Below are 26637 nucleotides of genomic sequence, written 5' to 3' on the forward strand. Positions count from 1 at the left end.
AAACTATATTGTTTTCCAGCAAAATTCCTTAGTACCAGAATGATTTTCACACCAAGTCTGCTCCCTAACCCTGTTCAAAGAAGAGAGCACAGTGCTGGCATGTATTGATGACTTACATCTTGAGAAGACGTAGTATTTGTATCCCTCTGGCTCTCTGTTGCTCGGGACGGATACAGCAGCTGTGATGGTGGAGGGGAAACCTCTCCAAGACGTCCGGATGTTGATGGTTGGCCCCAGAGGAGACACTGCAAGCAAAACAGTTAAGTATAAAATCAGTGGATTGGAACGACAGATTATGTATTCCTCAGCTAAAATATTTGAGCACGTTATTTTAAGTGTGCCAGTTTTCTGTTAAACCTCACAGCCCTTAAACAGTTGCAATCCCGTAAACGGCACACAACAATTTATTTCCACTTGCCAATTATTTACAAGATGGACCTTTCTGCCCCTCTCACCCCCACAAAAGCATGACTCACTTTTTCAGAGAACTGCATGTGCTCAAATAAAACATGTTTACGTGAGTTGAAGTAAATCTGTTAAAATGCTCAGCAAACACCCAGTACACTCATCACAAGTTACATTTATACAGGACCACGCAAAACAACTGTTAAGATGAATTCCTGTAACACTGGGTAAAAGTATTTCTTGTAATTCCTGGAGTACCTGCTTGTCGAACCATTCGATTGCGGGATGTGTAAATGGCATACTGGACTTTCTTGCCACATGTTGGACTGGTGCCAAACTGGTATGAATATTTCTGGACCAATCCCCCTGTAAGACCCAGAAAGGAGTCAATTTCAGATCATTAAGCTTGGTGATTATTTCATTAATAGAAATCTTTTTGTTTTACACTGAAAATGAAAAAATTACAATGACACAATAGCAATGAAGGCAGCAGTTCATCACCTCTCTTGAAAAAGTAAACTGCCTCTCTCCTCCTCTGGTACTGAGGCACAGACAGAGCAGCTGTGATGTGGCCCCGAAGCCCATCAAAACCTGTTTCAATGACCTTTGGATAGCCAGGGTCCAAAACGTCATTTTCAAATCTCCAGTACTGCTCTCCCTGTGAACATCACAGACCAAAACAATAAACCTCAGGCAACCAAACTATTCCTGTACTGCACTTTACAGGGCTGGATAATTGGTCAAGAGGCCTCAAAATTGTCAAAATGCATCCTGATAGTGTCACATCCATGAAATCCCTCAAATTTAGACTTGTCAAACACAGTCATTGGTGGGAACAAGATGAGTTAATTTACCTTGAAAATGTATGTTTTGCCTTGACAGTTGCAGCGGGTGAACACCGTGTCAATGGGGGAAGGGACGCCCCACACTTGTGTGATGCCCTGGGCCGGCCCAGGTACCCTGTTTCTGTCCAGAAACCAGAAGTAGTGCCCTGAAAGAAATAACATTGCTCCATAAGAGTGGTCCACCTGTGCAGTTGTCAGATAAATTTAAAGTTAAAAAGTACAATACAACCCTCTATAATGTAGTCTAAAGTAGCATAAACAATAACATGTGCACCAAAATTGTCTCAATTTGAGTTCTTGGGTAAATATGCTTTGTTACTTTCCACCGCTGCTCTCTTGAATGTCAAATGAGTGAACACATTCAATAGCAGCTGTCTGGTTGGCACTAACCTCTGAAAACTACAATCGTGCCGTTCCTCAGCGTAGTGACTGCACTGACCGGCCGCCCACTGCACAGATTTGTGTCGTTGCTGTCATCTGGGAAAAAGGACACATTTGTGAGGAACCCATCTGTTTGGGCAGCAATACAAAGAAAGCATGCAATCACAGCCTACGTTAGCCTGAATGTCGTGTTCTCCAGGAGCTGCAAGGACCTTTCCTGCGTTTTTTTTTTAACCCATTCTTTAAAGTACCTGGGCCTTGCTTTCAATTTCAAAGAACTATTTCATTTACAGTGTGGGAAAACGGCCACCTCTGTCATTTAATATGGTGTAGCTACACTTTGACGGTGGCTCTGTTGACCCAGCTCATAAGCTCATAAAGCAGGCTGCCAGCAAAACTAGAGGCCTCCGTCTTTGCAATAATTCATGCAAAATAGATTAGATATACTGGCAGAGCCACTGGAAGGAAATTTTGATACTTGCGCTGAAATTTCCCCTGTCAGAGCAACAGATTTAATCCTTGAGGCATTTGTTTTCTATGGGTTTGCTGCTGAGATTCTGCTTCAGTGATGAGAACATTTCTTACCTGCTTGGTAGTCTCTAGGATCATCTACGCTGAGGGTTTGTGCAGTGTCCAGGGGCTTGGTCTCGGGTTTGGAGCTGGGTTTAGCCAGAGCTGGTTTAGCTGGCAGTGGCTTGTATGGTTCAGGTTTGTCCTGGGGTTTGGAGGTGGTTTCAGATAATGTGGGTTCGGTCGGGTCTGGGTTGACCTTTTGTGGATCAGCAGTGGTTACTTCTGGTGTAACATCATCCTGTGCTGCACCTGTGGATGTAGGGATGTGGGTCGTCAGGGCATCAAGCTCTGACAAGTTCTCGGACCCCGCAGGAGAAACACTGGTGGAAGGATCTTCGAGGTCTGGGAGGGGAGGCCCTGTTGTGACATCCTCTTCGTTTCTCTCAGACTCATCTGGTTGGGGGTTTGAAGTGGTGCCGTCTGGGATGGGTGTTGGCTCCAGCGTTGATGAGGCAGGTGTGCTGGTGCCTGGGGAGTTTTCCAGGACTGTGGAGGAGTCCATTGTTGGTCCTGTGGATACTGAAGGTGTGTTGGAGGCTGCAGTTGTAACCTCTGGTCTATCGGAGGAGGCCACAGTCAAATCTGTACTCAGTGCCTCAGGAAAGATGTCATCCTCTGGCAGTGCCTCTGGTTGCCCTGTCATCTCCAGCTCTGGGCCGTTGTCTGTAGGAGAATACACCTCTGATGTTGGAGTAGGCTCGCTGGAGACGGGGTCACCTGCTGCTGTGGGCTGAGGCACAGTTGTACCTGACTCGGGTGAGCTGGTTGGATCACTGGCATCTGGAGGAGGAACATAATTACGGACATTTTAACATTTGAGTCAAGTTTACTCAGCAGTAGTGAGAAGCGTGCTAATAAATTATGCATGGATGCAGATGCTTTCATGCACGGAAAGGTTTGACCACACTAACATGGAGAATGTCTTAAAAAGATTTCAACCTAAACCACACTGACAGTGGAAAAATTAACAAACCAATGACAAGTAAACAAAATAAGCCAGTGGATTGGAAGATCTTAGATATTGTTAAATGTTGTTAATCTTCCAGTAAAGTAAATAGACGTGCAGAATCTATGCAGAAGAGCTATGAAACTATTCAGGTGGCTGATGGTGTAGCAGCATCTTACTTGGGCACTTCATGTTCCTTTACTTTGCCAAGTAAATCCTGGACACCACATAAGTGTGACCTCAGTGGAGGGACTATCATTGGCCTGTGTTTTCTCATTATCTGAGCGAGTCTTTGCCTGAGAGAAGACTGTAAATGTCTCCTTACTGAACTCCAGCATGCCTGGATCCTGGGTGGGTTCAGGAGAAATCTGATCCTGCAGGTCAGCTGTAGATGATCCATAGCCGCTGGTGCTCTCTGGGATTGGGCTCGCCTCTGGGTCCTCCACTCCATTGTTGGAAAATTCATCATTGGGAAAAATCTGGTTGTACTTATCTAGAAGAAGATGACAAGTGAGTAAAAGTGTGCACCTGAATGTCACATTTTATGCGGGGATTATTTTCCGCACATTGCTCACCATCACTGAGATCATCTTGTGGATATGATGTTGGACTGACAAGAGGAATTAAGTCGTCATCTGTGGGGAAAGAGGGCAAAATCAAATGACATAAATATTCGTATTTGAGGCTGATAACACAGTGTTTTTAATCAATACTATCTCTATTTGCCCTGCCTTTGTTTACTTGAGCATGCACATCACTGACTGTGACATTCCAGATGGAAATGTCAGGACATGTCTTCCTCCTGAGAGCGAAGTAACAAGGATGCATGAGTATCTCCACCCACAAAACTATTCCCAGCCAATTACTGAATTAAAACCTCCAAGAAAATGTGCTGTCATCCTTTCTTGGCTTCATTTTGTGCTTTCCTCTCTTGTGACTGAGCCTGTGCCCGTAACCCTCCCACACACTCATGGCAGCACTGCTTCCTTGTGTTTCTTTTGGCCAGTGAGGCCTGTGATCTCGGCTTGTTCTGGTGAGACCTGGCCCCTAAAGCAAACCACAGCAAGACGGCCACGGCGTGGCAGCCAACCGTCAACACCTTCCTGCAGTATTCCTGACATACGCTTTATTACATCCACTAAATTCAGCTCATAATTACCCTTCAAGCAATCTAAAACAAACAACTTTATGAGCCAGTTTCAAAAAGTATAGTCACCTGCATTGTTTCCCTCGCTGAATGTAGACGCCTGATCTGTTGCTTCACTCTGTGTTGGCTCTGAGGAATAGTCGTGAGTAGAAATTGGAGTGTTAACCCAGAAGAAAAATAATCTGCATTAAATCCTAAATGACTCCAAATGTTGAAAACATCGAACTTTTTTTCCGGTCAGATATACCTTTGGGTTTGTTATCATTTACATTATGGCATGAATTAGTCTTCCCTGGTGCTGTAGCACTGGCTGCTCCTTCTGTGGTAATTACCAAGACAGAAAATATTGTCAAATTTAACCCAATGCATCGGTGCAGATTACTGCATGCATTGCATGCTACTCCACATGCTGGTGGACATGCAAGTTTTCCATATCAGATTAATCCTGGTTTCTTTGCACTTCACCATTCATGCACATATACTAATCTCAGGTGAGGGCTGACTTAACTTGCAGCCATGCAGTTACACAACCATCACTGTGTTTGCTGCTCAAGACCACCAAATGTCAGAAGACCACTTCTAACTAACAGCAGATATCACAGTGATACTCCTGAGTATGAAACTGTGAAGGAAAATCAGTTAACATGCAGAAAATAACACACACAATCATGCTGAATTTATTGGATCAGGCTTACCGTGTGCATCACAATGGTCCTTGAAATCTGAACAACACTGCTTGAACTTTATGCAATCGGAGTCGCAGCTACACAGCCGCCCTCTTTTAAAGGTTTCTCCACACCGCCCTTTACATGAGCTGCCTGTTGCACACAAACACAGCAGGCTTCAGCACAACTGCCCAGCACAATAAAACTACGCATTGCTGATTATATTAGTCTGGTGTAATTGTTTTGTTATCATACAGAGCATTCAGACGGTACATGAAAGGTTGTTCTCTGCAGGATCAGTGATACAAAACTGTCGTTTAGGTGTCTGTAGGTTGAGATCAGCTGCTAGCAATAGTTATAAGTTTATCAGGAGAGAAAAGTCTTACTTGTGGTGCATTGAGATTCATAGTCTCTGCAGCACTCGTCATAAGTCAGGCAGTTATAATCACACTGGCATAAGGATCCCCTGTAGTACTCATCACCACATCGTCCTTTGCAGCCTGCAGTTTGGAAAAATGTCACAGCTGGATATTTTATCTTCAGTGACATAGTGTACTTGAGGACATAGTCAGTAAATAATACATCTGTGCCAGACATCGATTTGTAGTGGCAAATACAAAACATATGTTCTCCCTCTGGTGAATAATTAACAGAGTAAACATGGATGAGGACAAACACAGGATACATTTTAGGAAAGCCCTTCGCTAAACAGAACACAGAAGAATATATGTCTGTTGAATGTTGAAATGAAATAGAAATGTCACATGAATTATACTCACTCTGAGCGGCAGTAAATGTCAAGGCACAAGCCAGCAAAATAGCAGCACAAAGTACAGTGGAAGTCATCCTTCTGTAAATCTGAAAGTAAGCATGAGACATACACACAATAAATAAATCAGATTTCCCTCGAGTCAAGTGCGTTCATGTTCAGGGCTGAAAATCCTGAGAGACAGAAGAGCAAATAAGATGTAACCAACCTTGTCTGAGCCTCTGTCAGAATCCTGCTGAAGGTTTGAGTTGGCTGCTTTTAAAAGGTTGAGAGAGGCCAGCTGACTTCCCGTTAATTGACAGATCCGGTCTAATTAAAAGTGTGATGATCTCACAGGCTGTAAGGGAGGATCCTCCGGTCCAGTCAGACCATAGGTCTAGACATCATGAGTCCCCACAAACAGCTGGAAGCACATCAACACACATCTGTGCCAGACAGACGGCTGACTTCACACACCTCTGAGCAAAAGAAAAAAAGTTCTTGTGACTTGCTATTCAGTCGCAAACGGGTGAACTGGACACCTACACACCACGACAGACTTGGTTTGTCAAATCAATACCATATGGACTGGCAAATACCTCAGCTACAATCATTAACTATAATAAGTAAAGTCATTTCTTTAACTCCAGTGGTCAGCAGGGCGTTGTATTGTCCAGTCTTTAAACAGAAGCCTGACGTGTGGTTGGCTTAAAAAGCAATATGTCAGAATTTTTAAAAATTAAAGGTGAGGCGAGTCATTCTAATCCAGTACACCTTTGGTCAAATTCAGCAGATATCTCCGCACTGTCTGCTCTGTGTGTGCACTGAAAAACTATCTGGTGTTTGTACACAGCCCTGGCTCTGTAAAAGGCAAACAAACTAAGAGGCTCGGACATGAACATAACATGTTAACATTGGTGAGGCTTTCCATCAGTGAAGAGACCTCTGAGAGTTGAAAGACATGAAGATAGATGCAGAGATTGCTCTGTTTCTGCTTGACAGGACTGTATTTGTTTGGGTGTTGAGTTCAAATAAGTCTTTCTCCAGAATGACTTATCTCCACCTGTCAGTGACCTGACATGCAATGCCTCAGCACAGTGACCTTATGGCAACTTGTTTGATGCCGTCGTTTGAGCCTGAATATATTCACCACTTTAGTGTGATATAGACCTGTTATCTGTCTAACTAGCTAACTATTTGCACTTTGTCACATATTGATACATTTGACTGTGATTCCTTCTAAAGTTTGCAGAATTGTGGTAGAATTGTTTTGTTTTGTTTTTCATTATAAGCGAACAACAGACAGGAATCTTTTTGATATACCAGACTGATTACTGTGCTGATGTATTTTTATGATTAAGGGCTGGTCTGCACTGTGGGAATTTTGTGGTTGGAAGTGCTGATGGACTATATCATGCCTGTGTTATTTTCTTGTCATATCATGGTCCAATCAGAGGTAAAGTCCTCATTAGTGCACTTGTGTCAAGGCAATAATGATGACTGGATCCGGTTGAAATGACAGTCAGGTAAACAAAGACATGAAGGGAAATGTCCACACAACAATTTCCCCACTGTAGCTCTATGAAAGAGGAAGTATCAAGGCCTTGATATCTTCATTTGAAAAACTCTGACTGAGACGCAACTCATGCCACACTGACCAGTCCAGCGGGTTGTGATAAAGTTCGGAAAGTGGAGTCAGTGCGCCCCCTTGTGTTTACAAAGTTTCGTGAGTCCCATATCTGCTCTGCAGTTGTTTGACATCTAACAGCTCAAGAGAAAATAGTTTTGTCACATAATCTCACTGAAAAACGTTTAAATGTCAAGCTTCTGGTCCTAATTAAACTTTGACAATTAAAAGTCTTGCAGGGTGGAAGTTGTCTTCTTTCTAAGCTCTTGCCTCTTTGGCCTCCTGCACTGATTAGGCCCTTAAGAGTGTGCAAAAACTGCTCTCCAGCTCAGACAATTTAGGAAACGAACCTGCAGTGGCGTACAGAGGATGACATAGGAGCCTCACGATCAGAGAAACCAGCTCGCGGTCCATGTAGATGGGGAGTGAGTGAAGGACTGACATCGTGCTCCCTAATTACAATGTCCCAAATGCTCCAGTCACGCAACTCCCAGGTGAAATGTGTGTAAGAATCATGCATATTGTAAATGCTAAATATACAGTATATATGGCAAATAATATTCATGCAAATCAACATGTCTGATCTTCATTTCTACTTAAAAGAGTGCTGTGACTTCCTCCCCATCATTCTGCCCTGACAGTTCACAGGCATGAGCAGCAGCATCCCAACAGGCCAACAATCCCACAGAGGCACAGCCAGCAAAAGGCAGTAATATCACTGCAAAGAGGCACAAAGCGCTTATTATCACAGATGGATGTCGCGCACACTGGATCTCCTGGGGAGATGAGAGGACCGCTGAGGGGAGAGTCAGCTCCTTTTTCTGAATCCAAAACTGTGTCTGTGCTTTGTGAGCAGTGGAGGGCATCTTCTATCTTGGCAGCCTTAATCAGCCAGCCTGTTCGAGCAGGAGTTAAGCTGATTTGAAAGAGCTCGATGAGAGGCAGAAACATGGAGACACACAGGAGGAGAGGTGACGCAGAGCACGTGGGTGCGCACATTGGGCCTCATTCAGCACATTCGTTTTGCTCTCGCCATCTTCCAAGTTGAACAGAGGCTCATTAACTTTCTGACTGCGTGCAAAATGTTCCTGCAAAAATGAACATACTAAAGATATAAACAGGAAATAACTCAAGACTTGCTTGTCTGCTGTCATTAGAGGGCAAGCACTTTGTGTAGTGCAGCTGCCTGTGTCTTTTCAGTTTAATTTCTATTCAATTTTACATACTTTCTACTTGACATATTTAATTGGGCAGTCAGAAGAAGCCTGTCACTGATCAGGCAGCTATTTAACGACCTCACCAGTGAAAGTCCTTCATCGGGCGTCTGCACAATCTAGATAGAATAGTGAAAATGCCTGTCAGAATATATTATTTTGCAGTGTATTGCTTTGATGAATGAAACATGATCAGAAAGGACCTTTAGAGGGAGACAAATGAGAGCGTACTGGCTGCTGTCTGAGGCAACACATAGGCAGGATAAGAATAGGAACGCCAACAGGTGGCAGGGACTGATGATACATAATTAAATTTGACAGCTCATTTCATTTTATTGGGAAGATTTTACCACGTATTAAAGGCTCAAAAGATTATCCTCCACTTCACATGTGCGTGTGGATGGAAGCGAGGGACCCTGCCAATCTGACTGTTTACAGAAAGATGGGTTTGTGTATAACCACCCAGCTTTCATGTCACCCTCCTGTATGTCATTTTACACTAAGCATATGGATGAGAAATACTCAACATGATCGAACTCTGGCTTTTTTATGTCTTGTATTTACTCTACCCCTCACAGAAATCTTAGAAATCTTAGTTAAGATATTTTGCCTCATGACTTTGTGGTAAAATGTTCTCTTCCTGGCTGAAGCTCAATGTAAGTCTGAAGGTGGAAGTCATAATCTAACCATCGCAGTAACTACACTGGAAATACACTCTAACTATAACCTTGTGCAGTGCTATTTCACTGCCTCTGACATTATGTTCTGCTGCACCCCGGCTTGATTTTAATATTGCATCACTAAGCGTCACATCAAGCATCAACACCTCCAGCAGAGGCCTCTCACTGCTCATGTCTTTGATGTGTAAGAGCTCCTGAAAGGACATGAGAAGCAGTGAGTCGGGCTCTCAGTGTCAACCAAGACACCAGTTGCATAGAAAATTATAGAAAATGACCACATTTATAGAACTTAATCATTCTGTAAATGCATAAAAACACAACTGACCAGGCTTGTCTTTATTTGATACCATCTAGTCTTAATCCAATGCTGTTACTCTGTTACAGCATGTGTTGATGCACAGGTGTTAAAATAAATGTTCCAGTTTTCTAACTAGTTTCCTCACTCTGACCCATAATCAATCTCAGTTTTTTCTCTTGTTACAAAATCATAATGTGAGGACCCCGTGTGTGCAGCACAGCACTGATGGCTGCTAAAACTCACACTAAAAGGAGAGATGCAGCCTTGGTCTGTGTCCTTAGTCATTTGGGACAGACCCATTGCCGACTGAACTGTTATTGCCAAAGTAATGACCCCCTTGTTTGTATCCTGCACTCAAGAGGATCTGAGCATCGGGAGTGTGTTTCTACCACCAATCATCCACAGCAGCACAACTTCGCTGATTGCCTACCCGGGCTTTACATTTCAGAGCAGTAATAACTTCACCACATGTATGTCACAGGCCTCATTGAAGGACTGATGGAGAGGACTGCTTTACCTCATCACTGTTAATCAACACGGTCACTTCGCCAGTGCTGCTCTCATAGCCTCCCCCCAGAACTACTGTCAGCATGTCAGCCATCTTATCCGATTTTGATAAGCAGGCTGAAATTGAGGAACATGTTTTTGCCTGTCACTTGGGGTGAGTGACAGGCAAAAAGATGTTCCTGCGTGCAAGTATGATGGACATGCTGTCTGGTAATCCTATCAGATGCATACATTTGGTGATTTGTGGGTCAAAAACAGAAGTATGTTATTTTTGGACGTCTAGCTACACATCACTATTATTTCAATGGCATTTAAGGACTATATTCATTGAGCAGGTTATAAATCCAAATGCTAACTGGAGATGTGTGTAAATTACATACTTCTTGACTGTTTGACTGTATATTTCTTTGCAGCTTAGCCACAAAAAAGTATGCCATTCCCTTTCGACCTACACTAATGATTGTCTGTAGTATAACTAAGATTATTCAGGCTGACAGTGAAATCAATGCTGCAGTTCTGTTTTCATAAGTTCTGTTTTCACTTCAGGTAGAGAGCGACATCTTTCAGTTAGAAGCCTGGGACAGTGGAGACCCTGAAGCCAGAGTGACTGAAGGACAAGTCTAACCCAAGGACACAAAACAAGTTAACAAAGAGACTGTGTTGTGCTTTTAAATTACGCCTGTTGTGACTGTATACAAAAGGTCCAATGTATGCATCGCTGTCTTTATTAGTGGTAAATAACATTAAGTGTCCCAAGAGGCCTGACGGCACCAACACACACTCATCAATATGATAGATGGGCATTGATTTAGGAGGAATCTGCTCTGTTTGGGTTTTCTCTTATCTTCACTAACTGACTTCCCCCGATGCTACATATACTGTATATGTATGTATGTGTGTGTGTGTGTGTGTGCGTGCGCGCATGTGTTAAAGATTGCAACAGATGTCACCTTTGGCATACAGTTTAGTTTTGCAGCCCCTGTCCACACCTGGCCTCAGATTAAAACAATCAAATAAAGAATTTCATAACAGTCTCAGGTTAAAAACAATAAAACAGATAAAAAAAGACTGTCGGCACGTGTCCACATGCACTGACAAGTACAGTAGGTCTGTTAGTATGTGTATATATATGTATATGAATGTGTAGGGGTATATGTATGTGACAAGTGAATCCATTTGTAACCCATGTAACCATCATCATATAGCTTCAATAAGGAGCCAGGACAAGCTGATAAATAATATACATGTGATACTGTCACACAATGTGAAGTTAAAAATGGGGGAAGCTGTATTGTACAGAGAAGTGGGTCACAGAAGTTATTAAATGAACTTTGTTTGCCCTTTTTTGTTTGATCTTGTTACAGAAAGGCAGAACACAGCAGCCACGTCCTTCAGGACCCTTCTATTCCATTTCTACCTTCTGTATTTTGTGGGTGTTAACCTGGAATCAGATATCCAATAGGCTGCTAGTATCCTCTATAAGACCCACCTTTTTATGGTTGCTATGCCTACTACACGTTTCTCTCTGATCGACGGATGAGAAAGCCAATCAGCGTAGAGCTGGGCGCGAGGTTGCGCGCACACTGAAAACTGTCTGGTGAATTTTCTACTACTACGGTCAAACCGCTCAGGGTGCTCTCAAGTGTTGGACTGTGGCCGCTGGAAGACCGAGGATGGAAAATGTACTGTAAACGTTGTTGGGAAAGTCTAAACAGGTAATAAATGATTCTCTCTCTTTTTAGCTCCTTCTGTAAAACAAATTCATTCAGAAATTGGCTCGAAAGACTGAGGAAATGCTCGGCTGTTAGAATATCGAGTTGGTCATGCATGGCTGTGACATTGTTGAATTGAAACTGGCAGCAGTAGTAGACACGTTTGTTTGACATATGGACGGAGGGAAATGTAGGTAACAAAAGGAGAAACTCACGGGACACGGTAAATGTCTGACTTTATAATATAGTGTAAATCAAGAATTTAAACTGTAATGTTCCCTCTAACAAACCAAAATATCTTTCCATTGAGACTCAGAATTAGCATCCTCTGCCAAGGTGGGGCAGCGCTTGATTGGACTGAAATTTGATGTTAGTCCCGCTGACATATATTCAGCTGACACTCAGGGGATATTTCTGCCATCTGATGCTAACTTCGAGTTATTTTTGCTCTGTTAGTGGGCTTGCGAGTTGAGATAGATATCACTGAATTCTCCGGCCAAAGGACCTCCTGACAGGTTGTCTTTTGTACGGAGGATTCTTAGCCGAGAAGTTGCCCCGGGTAGTACCTGGAAACAGTGAAAACACTGACTATTCAGAGCCAGTTCTGGGTTTACTGCTGGACATCACAGAGCAGAAACCCAGTATGGGGTTTCTAGGTTAGATGGAGTGAAAGCTATCCATGCCTGACAAGTATTTGTTGGCCCCTGTTGGAGAATGGTACCCAGTCTGGAGATGCTCTGATGCAACTCTTGTAAACAAACTTCTGCTCAGGAAGGATCAGATTAAACAGAGCTTCGGATAAGAAATTGCTGTAACGTGATCATTTACTTTAATATTGTCTTTATTTGAAGTGTAGTTTCTTGTAGTTTTTTATTTTAAATTTTTTAATTAATGAAATTGCGTTATCATTATAGAGAAGATCCTCCTCTACAAGACAGGTCCTTTTTGTGGTATAACTTTAATCTGAAATCGGAGAGGGCAGACCCACTCCTGAGCGAAGCCTGCCATCCCTCTCAAGTGACAAACACCAGACAACAACTTAACATGTTAATGTTTTGAAATATCAGTCATGTTTTCAAACATTACAGTGTTTATGGTAAAATAGTACACATTGGGGTTTTCATGATGACCACATTAACCCTAATCTGAATCACATCCTGAACCTTTGTTGCATGTCACTCACCTCGCTCTTAACATTTCCTGTTCCTCTCTACTGTATGCTACCAAATGTAATAAAATGTGACGAATCATATTTTATTATTTTTCATTTGTCACCCACTGGTATAATTCCACTTTACTTAATTTTCATTGGGTAAAATATCATCTAAGGTGAAGGTTCAAACAGTCATTTTGGTGAGTTTGGGGCTTTAAGGTAAGCACTTTGTCTCATTGCGTTACTTTTAGAAGGTGCAAGTCACTCTTTGCTTGCACCAAAGCAACCAGACTGGAATTCCCCTTTGACTGTCTGGTACATGTTTGAGTTTCAAGCAGCTGTAGCATAAGCCACAGTGTTTGCATCTTCACACTGCACCATAGCTGTCTTCTTGTTCTACCGTGGACTGTCTGTTGGCACTCTTTTCCTCTCTCTCAGGTAGAAGTTGAGAGTTGAGTGCAGCAAGGTCTTTTGATATTAAGGAAGTAAACAACTCTCTCCCTGGTGCCTTGACTTCAGCAGCAGATAGACCATTTCCCTGCTGAATGCTCAGAAAGTGAGGCAGGGTGTGTGTGGGATGGAGGGAGAGGACTCGAGTGAAGGGAGGGGGTTTCGCTCTCATTGAATAAATCGTCACAGCGTTGGAAGAAACGGCTATCATTTCTCATCTCTTCTTTTGTTATTTGGTGCTGATTAGTTCCTGATAATCAGTGTTCATTCTCTGACCAAAAGCTGTTTTCTAGTCTAGTGAGGCGCATCACTTCTCTGCATCTAAAGGCATGATTACACTTAGACTACAAGTTAGGTCTCGACCTTGAAGGGCATGTATATTGACTTGAATAAAGATTCTTTGTTCTCATTTTGTGAATTTTAATTAGGCTGTTTGTTTTATTGATTATACCGTAATGCTGCTGAGATGCAGGAATGTTTTTACCCATCATCGCGATGTGGCTCTGTGTGTGGTAACGCCGGCCTGTTTGAATGGAACTGAAATTCTGTACAGACGTTCACAGTACCCAGAGGATGAAGCTGAATGGATGGATGTAGACATTTGTGATCTTTGTTAGCTTTTGTGCCTTCATCTGTTTATCTAATACTTTGGTTTATGAGCATTACAGCCACGCAAAACTTCTAGCTGAGTGAGCAAGCTGCAGGTTAGATGCCAGCATTGTCATTACACCAAAGACTAGGCAAAATATGCCATGGTCCCAAATTGCATAGTTCTTATAATATCTCAACAGTCACCCCACACAGACACGTTCACTGGATGCCTTAGTGCTAAGGCATTGGTGATGACAGCGTGGAGGATTGTTCAGTGTGAAAAGGATTTGGACAGTGCACTGCAAAAGCACTTAACATCCAGAGTAAAGTTTGGTTATACGCAGATGCTAGTGGTAACGTAACAGAGTGATGAGTGATGAGCAAAGTGGAGGTTATTTTGACTTTAAACCCAGGATTTCCTAAACCTGTTTAGTATTTCTGATGGTGTTACAGTTTCAGACTGGCTGTCATTTGGAGATTAATGTTACGATTCAGTGTTTTTTTGTGTTTGTTTTTGTCTTAGGTTGTATTCTGCAGGATATTGATTCTATCATAGCAGAATGAATAGAAGTGCTGTCTGAGACTGTAAGAAGGGCACTTGGGTTGTGATTGGAGTTAGAGGCTGTCAGAGAAAGCGAGGAGGCTGACCACCTGAGGCCATAATACAGGTGGGTTAAAAAATGCCCAAACCTTTGATGACGCCTTCAAGCTTTTGTGTCAAGGCTGCCTTTTGCACTTACAAAATCACTAACAGTGTTCCAAAGCCTGGTGTCTTTCAACCCTGAGTTTTACCGCTCCAGACACCAGAATTGCATGCTGACAGAAAGAAAGTGAGGAGAAAAGAAAGAAGCAGTTTAATCAGAATAGATCCCTGTTTTGCATTTATATTTGAATGGACTAGATGTCTGTGCAGAGCTGATGCTTTATCTGACAAAAACCTGCTGAGCGCTCCTTTTTGCTTGAATATTCAAACAAGCACGAACGATCATGTGCACACGCTTGCAGCCATGCATAGTTAATCGGCGGGACTCTTCAACCTCCCTGATGACTCCTCTTTCTCGCTCTCTTTGACCCATAAGGATCTTCTTACTATTACTTATTGTGATCCTGCCTGCCTCCTTCTCCTTTGGCTCTTCAGCAACACATTATATGGTGCCAATGACGAATATTAATTATACATGTGTAGCCTCTCATATTTAGGCTAGAGTGCTGTGAGGCCTTCCCTCGTCTTTGCCAAGCAGGGCAGAACCCAGAGGCAGGAAATATGAGGCAGGAAACAGTAAAGCTAACCTGTTTCATAATGAAAACACAAACAAAACTCTTTGTACTGTCAATGCAGAGCTCTTGATTTACAGTGTAATACATTTCTTTAATCATAAATGCAGTGCAGTCATGATAACATGGTTTAACGTTCAGTTGGCAACAGGTGATATCCCTCTGTGAAATCTTGTACAAGTCCCTCGTGTAAAACCGTGACCCATGCCTGAGGTTGTGAATGAGCCCAGCCAAGGTCTCCTCATGGCAGATGGGAGGGTCCTGGGGCAGGATGGATGAGCACACCATCCCCCCGGGCTCAGGTCCTGGATCTATTTCTGGGTTTCTGGTTCATCTTATGCTGCGCTGTGCTCAAAAGGCGAGAGCAATAAGGAGAGATGAATAATGAAAATGATTTTGTTGATTTGCCCCACAGCAGCACGGAGGGCGATTTCAATTTAAGATTATTTTAATTACCTCAAAGTTAAAAATGAAGCAGCCACGAGGAGGGAAACCTTGAGTGTAATGAGAGGCTTAAACTGTATTTACAGTTGGACTACATGGTGATGCTCATGATGCCTGTTTTGAAATGCCGCTTTATCTTTTTCCTAGTCATTATTCATAGAGCAGATAACTAAAGCTGAAACGATTAGTCGGTTAATCAATCAACAGAAAATTAATCTGCATTAATTTTTATGGAAGATTAAATCGGTTATCAAGCAAAAGTGTTGCATATTGACTGGTCACAGCTTCTCAGATGTGAGGACTTTCTGCTTTTAGCATCAAGTTATTTAAAAATGTCAGCTTGTACTCTTAAACATTTTTATGGGTATTTTCCACCGTTTTTGGATACATCATCAATTAATGCATCAATTAATCAAGAAATCAGCTGACAGATTAATCAGTAAGAAAAACAAATATTAGGTCCAGGTTTTTATTCATCTAACAGATATCGGATAAGAAGAGCTTTGACTATTAGTCATTGGTCATTAACAAAAACTAAACTGCAACGGTTTGGTCTGTCTGTTGGTCTAAGTTATTTACGAAGCTAAAATGCTGAACATGTGCCTGTTTCAGCTTCTCCTATAAGAGAATTTGCTGCTTTTTTCTGGTTCACATTGTTTGAATTTCATATTTGGGGTTTTGGACTGTTAGTCAGACAAAACAAGCCACCAGCTCTCAGTTGCTGCCATAATTATGTTGTTGGTTGAGTTGATAGCAGCATGAAGAGTTGCTGACAGTGATTTCAAGATGATTTTATTTTGATCAGAAAAAAGGAAAATGTCTCGGTTTACAGTTTAAGTTTAATCATTTGACAAATATCAGATATGCTGTATATATTTAGTCAAGCATGTGGCTGCGCAGCAGGGAAAGTATCTAGCCCTGTTGATGGGTTTCTAAGAATATAGTGGAATGCGACTGGAACACAGTAATCAGCAGTGTTAGACTCAGTACTGTCTTATTTCACAGCTGCACTTCTGCAAACATGCTCATCTCAAGCAGTGATTGGACGTTGACTTGTATTGTGAGAGTGTTTGCTGTCACGCTGGGTTCACTCTCTGCTCTCACACTGCTGGTCATGCCAGGGTTTGGAAGTGATGCCCGCCTGGCACACTGTCATAGACTGGTCTGGACTGTGGCTGTACGCTGCCGTGACAAAAGCACATTCAGGCCAGGACAATGGGGAGCTGACAGCCTGGGCTGTGTTTCTCTCTCTCTCTCTCTCTCTCTCTCTCTCTCTCTCTCTCTCTCTCTCCCTCTCTCTCCCTCTCTCTCTGCCTCCTGTCTATTGTGTTTGCTGTCTCACTGTTTCCCTCATTTGGCCTCAGTCACTGAAGGCTTGAGCACACGTTCATCAAGCAGCCTGTTTACCGTGTTAAGAGAGCAGCTCTGCACAGTGTTCCTGAAGCCGCTCCAGTCATTAAATACAGGGTGTAATTCTGTCATTAAGTTGGTAGTGATGTGATTGGTGGTTTCAGCGTGTCATCGTTAACTGCAGGCTCTGGTTTTAGTGCTTTTGTTGACACGTTTGGCTTTGTGTGGTGTGCTGACGATTTGGGGGGCGCTGCATTTGTTGCTGATGATTGTGGCAGTCATCTTTGTCTCCACAATCAACACACAATGAATCACCACCAGCACACTGTATGTGTGTACGTTTATTGACAGACTTGTCTATTTTATCAGTCAATCAGTTAATCTTTTTGTGTATAAGATGTTGAAAATAATTAAAAATGCTGAATGTTTTGCATTCCTAATGACATTTTGATAACTGCCTGAATTATTAATTGATTATTAAAATAGTTTAGAGGTGCAAAAAGTAGTCAAATAAAACGATTAGTCAGACAGCGAGACATTGCTGACTGTGATGGATCTCTCTTGCTGATACTAGTTACCTTACCCTATTTTTTCCATGATAATGCATGGAAATTCACGTTGAAATCTGCAGGAGGAGAATAGTTAGAGGTTAGCTTTAAGCAGCTGATGGGCAGCAGAGTGCTGTGTTGTGTTTGGCTTACAGAGCTAAGAGCTAACAGAGCTAATATCTTACAGCTAATGGAGCTAAACACACAGCAAAACTGAGAGTTTCTGTTCAGAGGAATATTAAGCGTTAAACAGTAAACTGCAGTTATTGTGACAATATGAAGGTTTACAGCAAATAAATGAGCTTTACTTTTGGACTGATAGCCAGAATAATTTGATCATGGCACCTGTGGTGCTGGGATATTACAATCACCATTTGTCGCTATTGTATGACACTTTGTGGACTAATAAACATAATCATTCGTTGGAGCCCTAAAACATTTGCAGTATTTCCAAATCATTCGTAAGTTGACCTTTTCAGCTTAGATTCTCTTCACCATATGTTGCCACCAAAAGGTCCAGTGCTTCACCACTACTACATGACCGTCAGCGGCGTGTGATGATGCAGACAGAGTTTAGTTGTTGAAAGAGGTGGAAAAATGATAAAGGATAACTTAAATAAATGGAGTAGCTGTGGCTCAGGAGGTAGAGCGGTCGGTGGTTCGATCCCTGGCCTTTGGCAGTCCACATGCCGAAGTATCCTTGGGCAAGATACTGAACCCCAAAACTGCCCCCGATGCTGCACCATCAGGTGTGTGAATTCATAGTGTCTGCCAAATGACTAATTGTAATTGTAAATGAGGAGCATGACTGATCATACCAACTCACATAGGTTTTATATTTGTGAAAGAAACTACTAAATGTCAGTGAAGTCTTGCTCTAAATAACCAGTCACGGCAGTGAGTCATCCCATGCTGGTGGACGTGGCAGAGGAGTGCAGAAGACTGTCAGTGGCGGTGAGGGGGAAATTAGGCCTGACACAAAATGATCTCTCCTCCACGCTTTGCCAAATCAGGCTTAAAACTAATACTGAAGGACAGACGAGTGGATCTGCAGTGCAGTAGACTTCTCTGTAAGGCTCCTGCTGCTCTGTAAAAACATCCTTGTCCTACCTCTCTCAGTGCCTCACCTGCACTGGAGAAACAGACCGACAGCATTGCTGGTTTCTCAGATAGTAATGACTTGAAACGCTCAAGGGATGCAACAAATGATTTTCATTACCCTTTAATCTGTTGATTATGTTTGTGATTAATTGGCCCAAATAGTGAAATATGGCCATCACGGTTTCCCAGGGCTCAGTGTTATGTTTCATTCAGTCAATGTTTTGTTAAATCTTGAAGAATCATCGCAATCATTGATCATAGATCAATTCCAATGATTTTGAGAGAAAAAGCAGAATAAATGTGCAAAAAAATATTTAAGGAGCAAACAAACAGTTAATAAACAGCACAGTTAAAGACACTGTGACTGGAGTGGAGTAGTCTGTGATTATTTCTTCAACCATTGGTTGAAAACCCAAAGAAAAAGGAAAATACAATGAGCAGATCTTCTGCTGCATGTTTTTAGGGAACACTTGTTATCCATCTTTCTTATGCCATCGCCTCTGTCACTCAAGTCTTTGTCTCATCTTTTCATCTTGTCCTTCACCTGTTTGGAGGCTTGTCTGTATTTCCCTGATTCTGCAATATGGCTGTTTTCGTTGTATTTCTGTCTCGCCAGCCACCCACCTCACCTCAGTCCTCTTCTTTTCTCGCCTCTTCCTGTCCTTTTTCTTTTTTGCTCTGTTCCTTTATGCCATTTACTTTCTCCCTCCTGCTTCGCTCCCTGAGCTGGTGACAAATGTGCCTGTTCAGAGGTTAGTGAAGCATCTTTATTCCACACTGGGCTGTGTCATTACATTTAACCCACTTCCATTTCTATTTTGCTCTTTGAGCCAGAGGAGGGGCTCCTTTCCAGTGTTTTCAGGGGCAGTGTTAGTAGAGACATGGCGAGTCATTCCTGTCCAGCCTCTCGTCTCCTCTCTCACCCAGATGAGGCAGGTGGAGGTGGTTAGGAGATGAGAGATTATGTTTACCTTTCCTTCCTTCCTTCCTTCTGGAAGACATCTGTTAATATATCCCTCTCTGGCAAAAGAAAGAGGAAAGGAAATAAAACCAGAAATGCTTAGCATGGGCGGAGATGATGCACCATTTATTCCCTCCAGGAATTAAATAGGTTGTGTGTAGTTTTTCTTCACTCCTCCCCATGTGCTCTTCTTTAGTACTAATTTTTCATGGCAGAGATGTGTGTGTGAGGGTGGCAGAGAGCAGCAGAAGAGGTTAATGTGTCTCCACTGATAAGGCTGATTGGCTTGTCTTTCTGACTGACCCGCTGTCTGTCTGTTGATGATATGATCCTCAACTCAAACCGCGTCTTTCTTTATGTGCTTCTCTATCTGTGTGACTGTGCTGCTGCTCTGTCTCTTCACGCTCTGTCTCTTCACGCTCTGTCTTTGCTCGTCCGTCTGCTGGGTGACTGTTTGACCTGTCAAACATAATCATCTAGCATGAAAACAATGGTTGATCAAGTGTGATTGAATGTAAACAGACTGGCAGGGGAGCAGGATTACAAGACATGGATAATTTGCTTTTTAATTTATGCTTGCATTTAATGGGAAACAGGTGTCAGAATAGCTGTTTCTATACCACAAATGCAAGATTCCCAAAAAATCTTTCCTCTAGCACCAATATGAGGTTCACATTTGTGGTTTTGAGTGAAATGTCTCAACAACTGCTGCATGGATTGCCATGAAATCTGATCCAGACATTCATGATTCCCTCAGGAGGGGGCACAAGTCACAACTTTTACATTAGAGCCGTCATCTGATCAAAATTTAGATGTATCCAATACTCACGACCAATTAAGTCCTCCTCAGCCTAGCTGTGCTAAAGGTTTAGTACTAATTAGCAAATGCTAGCACGCTAACAGGTAAAGTAAGATGGGCAACGTGGTAAATGTTATACCTGCTAAACATCAGCATGTTAGCTGTGTCATGGAGAACATGTTAGCATGCTGATGTTAGCATTAACTTGAACTCTCTGCTCATGCAGAAATGTGTCCACTGGTAGAGATTTGGCCATACCACTTCCACTGAATGGTCCCTTAGTGTCTCTGCTGTATATTTGGGGCAGGCCATGTAGCAAATCAGGGCTGGATTTTCGCATGAGCTCGTGAACACAGCTGCCTTGCAAGGTAATGTGATTTGGGCAGCAGGTCAGGACTGCTGAACATGTAACTGTATTATGATTTACAAAGTTACTGTGATTTAAATTACATATACTGTGACGGGAGATTTTGGCCATATTGCCCACCCCTAGGCCTGAATTAGCTGTTGTTTAGCTCTTAGTTTTCTTTATTATTTCCTTTTATGTTGATAACGGTTGACGTTCCAACGATACATCGGACTAAATTAATAAGTTCTCCCTCTTCTTTCTCTTTGCTCTGTCTAAGAAAGCCTGACGACCTTTTGTTTCTTTTTTCAGCTCCAAAAACAGCTTAACTCTCATTGAATTTACTGCATGAGAAACCGACTACATCTTGGCCTCTGCTTCTTTGTGAATGTGGTCATAGATCTTGGCCACAATTAGGAAATCGATTTGAATAGACCATTACAGATGTACAGTAGAGCTCTGTGTAGGGATGTGTTCCTCTCTGGTCCTACTTTAGTTCTGCATCAATGACAAGGATGATTTTCTAAAAACCCTGGTTCACTTGAATCAGCTTTGTTGCCTTTACTTAAGACACAATGGCTACATCCCATCAGCTGTTATTTATTCATATTGAATGAAACAGAGTCTATGACAGTTCCAGCTTGAGGCACTAAGTTTTGTACACTGTCTCTTCAAAATGGCAATATTTGTCTTCTTTGTCATTTCCCCTTAAAGTGCTAAATTAAAACCAATATGAATCTACCTGCCTAAACTACCTGTATAAACTACAGCCTTAATTCCTGTTTTTCATAGCAGACACTGTGGCACACAGTGCACTAAGGCCCCTCAAAGTGATCACATATTTACGCTTGCCAAGCTCTGAGATGTCTTCTCAGTGTTTATTAGTGTAGTATTTGTGTCTGCAGCAGGTTGAGATTTGCTGCTGTGGTTAAACCCTCTGTGCATGGGGACACCCACAGCAAGACCCAAATCTGTGTGGGCATTTAACTTCTGAGTAAAAAATGAGGAATCAAGGTCACAGTGTGTCCCGCTTCTTCTCTGGGCTTTGTTGCCTCAGAGCTGATTTCAGCTGAACGTTTAGTTGGAACCAGATGGAGAATGCTGGATGTCAGCTACTTCTATACGTCCCACTGTGGCTGGTGTCCACATGGGGTCCCGGCGCACACCTCTCTCTGTCTTTGTGTTTCTGGATCAAGCTGTGTCAAAATCGTGAGGATTCAAACAAAATGGCTAATTAGCTCAGATCTACAGTATGTTTCAATACGGTGCACAAGGCTGTCACAAGAAGAAAACAGGTCGTTAAACCACCACAGTGCATCTGTTTTCATCTCTCGTCCTCTCGCTGTCCTCTCTTTCTGCTCCCCTGAAAACCATCTGGTGGTTTGGTCAGGATCACTGTCCCCTTGGGTGGGTATTTTGCCATGAGAATCTGTCCAGACAGCATTTATTGGCTTCAAGCTGGTGACCTTTAGAAATCTCACTTCCCTGATTGGCTGCTTTTTAGTTCCTCTTTGACTCATTTGATTTAAGGCCTGCATTTTCTGTAGAGCAGGCTAATATATGGATTTAATATCAATATCTCGACCAATCAAATTAGATATTATAAATCTGGTGATATTGATATGAGGACATAGCATATGGTTTGTCTGTTCCTGAGCTAAATTGCTGCATTACAGTTAATCAGTGCATCAAAGTAACAAAGTCTTTTTTTTTTCTTAAACCTATTAGATGGTTGAGTAAATTGTACAGTCAGTGAAATGTCTCTGCTGTTTTTCAGAGACAGTGTTTGATTTCCCACAATGTTATTTTGAAAAAATCTTCGAAATGTTTTCAAATAGTTTTTGCAAAAGTATCATTAAGATATATAATAGAAATATTGTATTTAAGAAATAATTGCAATTTGTTGAATTACTGATGTTATGAATCTCTTACAGATCCAAGTTTACTCAAATCACACTTTCCATAAAATAGATAGCCTGAATGAAGCTACAGTAACCAGTGACACACAACTGGTAGTTCAACCAGTGACTCAGCCGAAGGTCCAGTCCGGAGGTCAAGAACCAGCAATGAAATTTCATGCACTGGTGTTTAAAAAAATTACTGTTTATAATATTGCTGCCTAAAATTTCCTGTATTTTCTGTTTAAAATACCTCATATTGACAAGATTTTCCATGGCATAACATCTTGTGGTGCACAGAAAGGTATGCTACAGTAATCATTATGGAACTTGGGCATCACATCAGATAAACCTTTTCACATATATCCAACCAACAAAAACTTAAATAACTAATTTTAGGCTTTGATACCAGTGCGCCTGAAATCATTAGTTTGGAAAACCATTAGAGGACATTAACTTATTGTCACTACCATTCCACTGAATATCAAAAAATGATAATATTCAGTAATCTCCAAGCTGTTCTCTACAGTATTTCCTTCTTCATCTATCTTTGTCCCTCCTGAACTGGACTAGCCTGCTCTGCCAAACAGAATGCTGTCTGCAGGGGCCTCCTGTCCCACCGCTGAGCTAATTAACGAGGTGTGTGTGTGTGTGTGTGTGTGTGTGTGTGTGTGTGTGTGTGTGTGTGTGTGTGTGTGTGTGTGTGTGTGTGTGTGTGTGTGTGTGTGTGTGTGTGTGTGTGTGTGTGTGTGTGTGTGTGTGCGTGCGCGCGTGCGCATACGTACAGTAGACCTTGCTGTGTTTGTGTCTGGTTGTGTTGCTGCAGGTCACTGGGCCTGAGCTGAGTCTGTGCCAATAAGCTGTTGGCTCCTCACATACACACACAGAGTCAGCAGAATAACAGATAACAGGAACCCTTAAGAGGGCAGCCCTGGGGAAACACGTTTGCATTATGGATTCTCTTATAAAGGACAGGACCAAATTCCAATGCTTTTGCATGTGTGTGAGTCAGGGGTCAGAAGGTGTACGCTCAGCTGCTGTTACAGGGTATTCCTGACAGGAGCCAATTAAAAAGTGTCTAAAATGTGTGTCTTTGTGACTGTGCAGGTTAGACTTTTGATAGTATCAATGTGAGCAAAGGAGGTTCAATGTAATGTCCTGCATAGTCAAGTGGTATTAGAAAATGAGATGACTGAATCCACAAAAGCCTCTTCAGCCTAACAAGGACTTCTGGTGGCTTACTGCTTTAGAAAATGTTGCAATGTAATGTTATCAAAGGTAAAACATGCATATCTGCAGTAAGTGTACTATACAACTAGATGTATCTTCTCTTGAATTGCTAATTAGTGTAACAGACTTGAGCTTATAGTCAGTTCATGAAAGCTCTTCCTCTATTTTCCGTCTAAACCACCTCATTTTAAGAAAAAGAAAAATGTTGCACAGAATTTTACGTCTTTCAATTTTGCCACTACACTTTGTAGTTTGTGAACAATAATGAACAAAAGACACCTGCTCACTAGTTTGAGTAGTGTTATTCAGTCAACAGACGTGACACAGCCAATCACAGCAGAGACCTGCAGCTTTCACGGGCGGTGCTCGTCTCCTTGGTGGCTACTTCTGTCTCCTCTGCCTCCATCTCTCCATCGATCATCTCTTCTCACTTGTATTGCCTCACTGCCCTCCCCCATCTCTCCTGTCACTCCTCCTCCCTGCTTCCCCTCCTCTGCTCCTTCCATCCTCCTCAGTTTTTCCTTTTGAAGTCGTTTGTTAAGCTCTCCTCTGTTCTCCCTCAGGAGCTCACTTCCTACATGGAAGGCATCCCAGGAGAGTCAGGACTTTCTGGAAGCTTGTTTCTGTGCAATTTGCAAAGACTCCAAAGCTGCAGTTTGTTGTCAGAGGGCAGAAGAAAGTCTGAACATTTTACAGATTGTCACAAGGAGCCCAAAGTGCATCATCCAGGTCATTCTTACAAGCACTTAGACTGTGATCTGGAGAAAATGGAGGTCAGGAAGATTAAAAAAGAAAAGTCTTAATGTCACCTTCTCCTGTAATGCAGCCCTACTTTTTTCCACCTCCTTTGCAGATTGCTGTGAATCTCTGAGTGAAGATGGCCTTCTTTCAGAACAACTTCTGGGTAAGTGTCTTATTAGCTCCTACTGTTGAGTCAATGTAATGATGGAGATTATGCAGAATGCCCATGATGGCTACTTTTATCAGGCTTTTATACCTTGAGCTTTACGCCATGGATTACTTATCCACCTATTGTAGCAGAGGGATAACTGTGAGTCACTGAGCTTTTCATCTATACTCTCAGTCAAGCAGCCAAGCATCTGGCTCCCCGCTGCTCATCAGGTACGCACAGGAAGCGCTTGCTACCTTCCTCCTCCGCTCACTTGCAGATAATAGAGATTGATATTGTGTCAGCCCCCTGCTTATTTTCTGCCACTTGGAAAGAAATCTCATTCAGATTATTCTTGTCGACAGAAATGTCACTTTCGGCTGTGCTGATAAATGTAAACGGCTATTTTCTGAATCAGTTTTAACTTGCTATTACAGTGCTAGCTGTGACTTGTTTCAGGGAAATCCCTGCTGTGAGATGCAGCTGAAATTTGGATTTTTTTTTTTTTGTCACGTTTTAACTGTTTTTTTTAATTCACTTTTTATTATATTTTTTGATTTTAATCTTATTTTCACTAAATATTTGCCTGAGACCAGACCTTTGAATCTGCCCACTCCACCCAGTTGACTGATTCATCTGGTGTCATGACATGAAACAACAGTTTCTTGTCTGAAAAAAAGCTGGTTTTCCAGTGAGCGCTGCAGGGGACTAATGACGAGACAGTTGGCGCCATGGGCAGGACCAACGCCATCATCATTATCATGCTGTTGTCAAGCTGTGCGCCAGAACCAAGGAGGAGTTAAAACAACAATGACGGCTGCTGACAAGATAGACGCTGATATTGAGGCTGTTTTTGGTAGTTTGTTCTTACTTCACTCTGCTCCATTCTTGAAACCCAGACCAAAGCAGCATGTTGGCGTGGCTCTGCATCGGTGACAACTTATACTGACTCTAACATTAGCTTCACTCCCTATTTGAACACACAGTAGTACAAGAATTTCTAATAGAATATTAGGAGCACATGTCAGCATAAGGCTGCTCAGTACACCACCATCACTAAATGTATAATCAAACATTGCCGTAGGGTTGAATTGATGCAGTGTCAACAAGCTGAACTGTGGGAGCCTCACAAAGTTAAGATTTATCATATTGCATTGGAATGCTTTAGAATTTACAAGTGTACGTGCATAACTCAGATAACTCAATATGGCCATGCCAGTTAATTATGGCATTATCTGTGCACAGCTTAATCGTTGCCGTAATTAATGGCCTCATTAGCAACTTTCCACAGATGTGTAAAGTAGAGGAGGGAAATCTCTCTTTAATCCCCCCAACACCACCCTCATCCCCCAGTGACTATGTCAGCTGTTACAAGGTCTTTTTCTCTCCCTCATTTTCTCCTCTCTCCTCACTTTGTCCTCTCCGTTCCGTCCCAGCACACCTGGTAAATCTATTTCAGGTGTGTCCTACTTCTTCTACTTTGCCTCATCAGACTTAGAAAAGTCCTCAGTAATATTTGAGCAGTTGAACTAAAATGAGGTGAATTCAGACACAGAAATGGGATTCTGGGAGGACAATGAGCACATATATCCTGCAGGGTTCTCGAACATTTAAGGTTCTTTAAGGTGAAATATTTTTTCCCCTTATTGGTCCTGTGTCTGGGTGTTTGGACTCTACCTGCAGGCAGGGATGAGGAGGAGTGGTTCCCTAATGATTATCAACTGTCCATCTGTCAGTGTCAAGTGATCTCTCTGGTCTGCTTTTGGAAGGAGGGGGGATTGGGACAGTATTCAGCTGCATCCTTCTCCAAAACCTGCTAAAAACCTCAGCCTTAAGTACACAGTTTTTTATTGC

General features: G+C 42.3%; 2 protein-coding genes across 3 annotated transcripts in view; one reads left to right on the forward strand and one right to left on the reverse strand.

Moving 5' to 3' along the window:
* Positions 1-5815, reverse strand: part of prg4b (proteoglycan 4b) — a 6620-nt gene extending 805 nt beyond the window's left edge. The window contains exons 1-13 of one of the 2 annotated variants that reach the window (XM_070960430.1): positions 5742-5815; positions 5349-5462; positions 4993-5115; positions 4545-4616; positions 4367-4426; positions 3726-3785; positions 3476-3643; positions 2217-2984; positions 1641-1727; positions 1260-1396; positions 907-1063; positions 664-771; positions 117-245 (exon numbers count right to left, since the gene is read on the reverse strand). In XM_070960430.1, coding sequence (XP_070816531.1) covers positions 117-245; positions 664-771; positions 907-1063; positions 1260-1396; positions 1641-1727; positions 2217-2984; positions 3476-3643; positions 3726-3785; positions 4367-4426; positions 4545-4616; positions 4993-5115; positions 5349-5462; positions 5742-5808 — 2050 coding nt within the window. In that variant the 5' untranslated portion in view covers positions 5809-5815. The remainder of the gene's footprint in view (positions 1-116; positions 246-663; positions 772-906; positions 1064-1259; positions 1397-1640; positions 1728-2216; positions 2985-3475; positions 3644-3725; positions 3786-4366; positions 4427-4544; positions 4617-4992; positions 5116-5348; positions 5463-5741) is intronic. The other variant, XM_070960431.1, reaches the window with a different exon arrangement.
* A 5841-nt stretch (positions 5816-11656) lies between these two features.
* The window catches only part of fcho1 (FCH and mu domain containing endocytic adaptor 1), a 55540-nt gene continuing 40559 nt past the window's right edge, over positions 11657-26637 (forward strand). Inside the window, exons 1-2 of the mRNA XM_070960547.1 lie at positions 11657-11751; positions 24748-24798. Coding sequence (XP_070816648.1) covers positions 24772-24798 — 27 coding nt within the window. The 5' untranslated portion in view covers positions 11657-11751; positions 24748-24771. The remainder of the gene's footprint in view (positions 11752-24747; positions 24799-26637) is intronic.

This window comes from Chaetodon trifascialis, chromosome 4 (genome assembly GCF_039877785.1).
Source record: "Chaetodon trifascialis isolate fChaTrf1 chromosome 4, fChaTrf1.hap1, whole genome shotgun sequence".
In the NCBI taxonomy this organism is placed as follows: Eukaryota; Metazoa; Chordata; class Actinopteri; order Chaetodontiformes; family Chaetodontidae; genus Chaetodon; species Chaetodon trifascialis.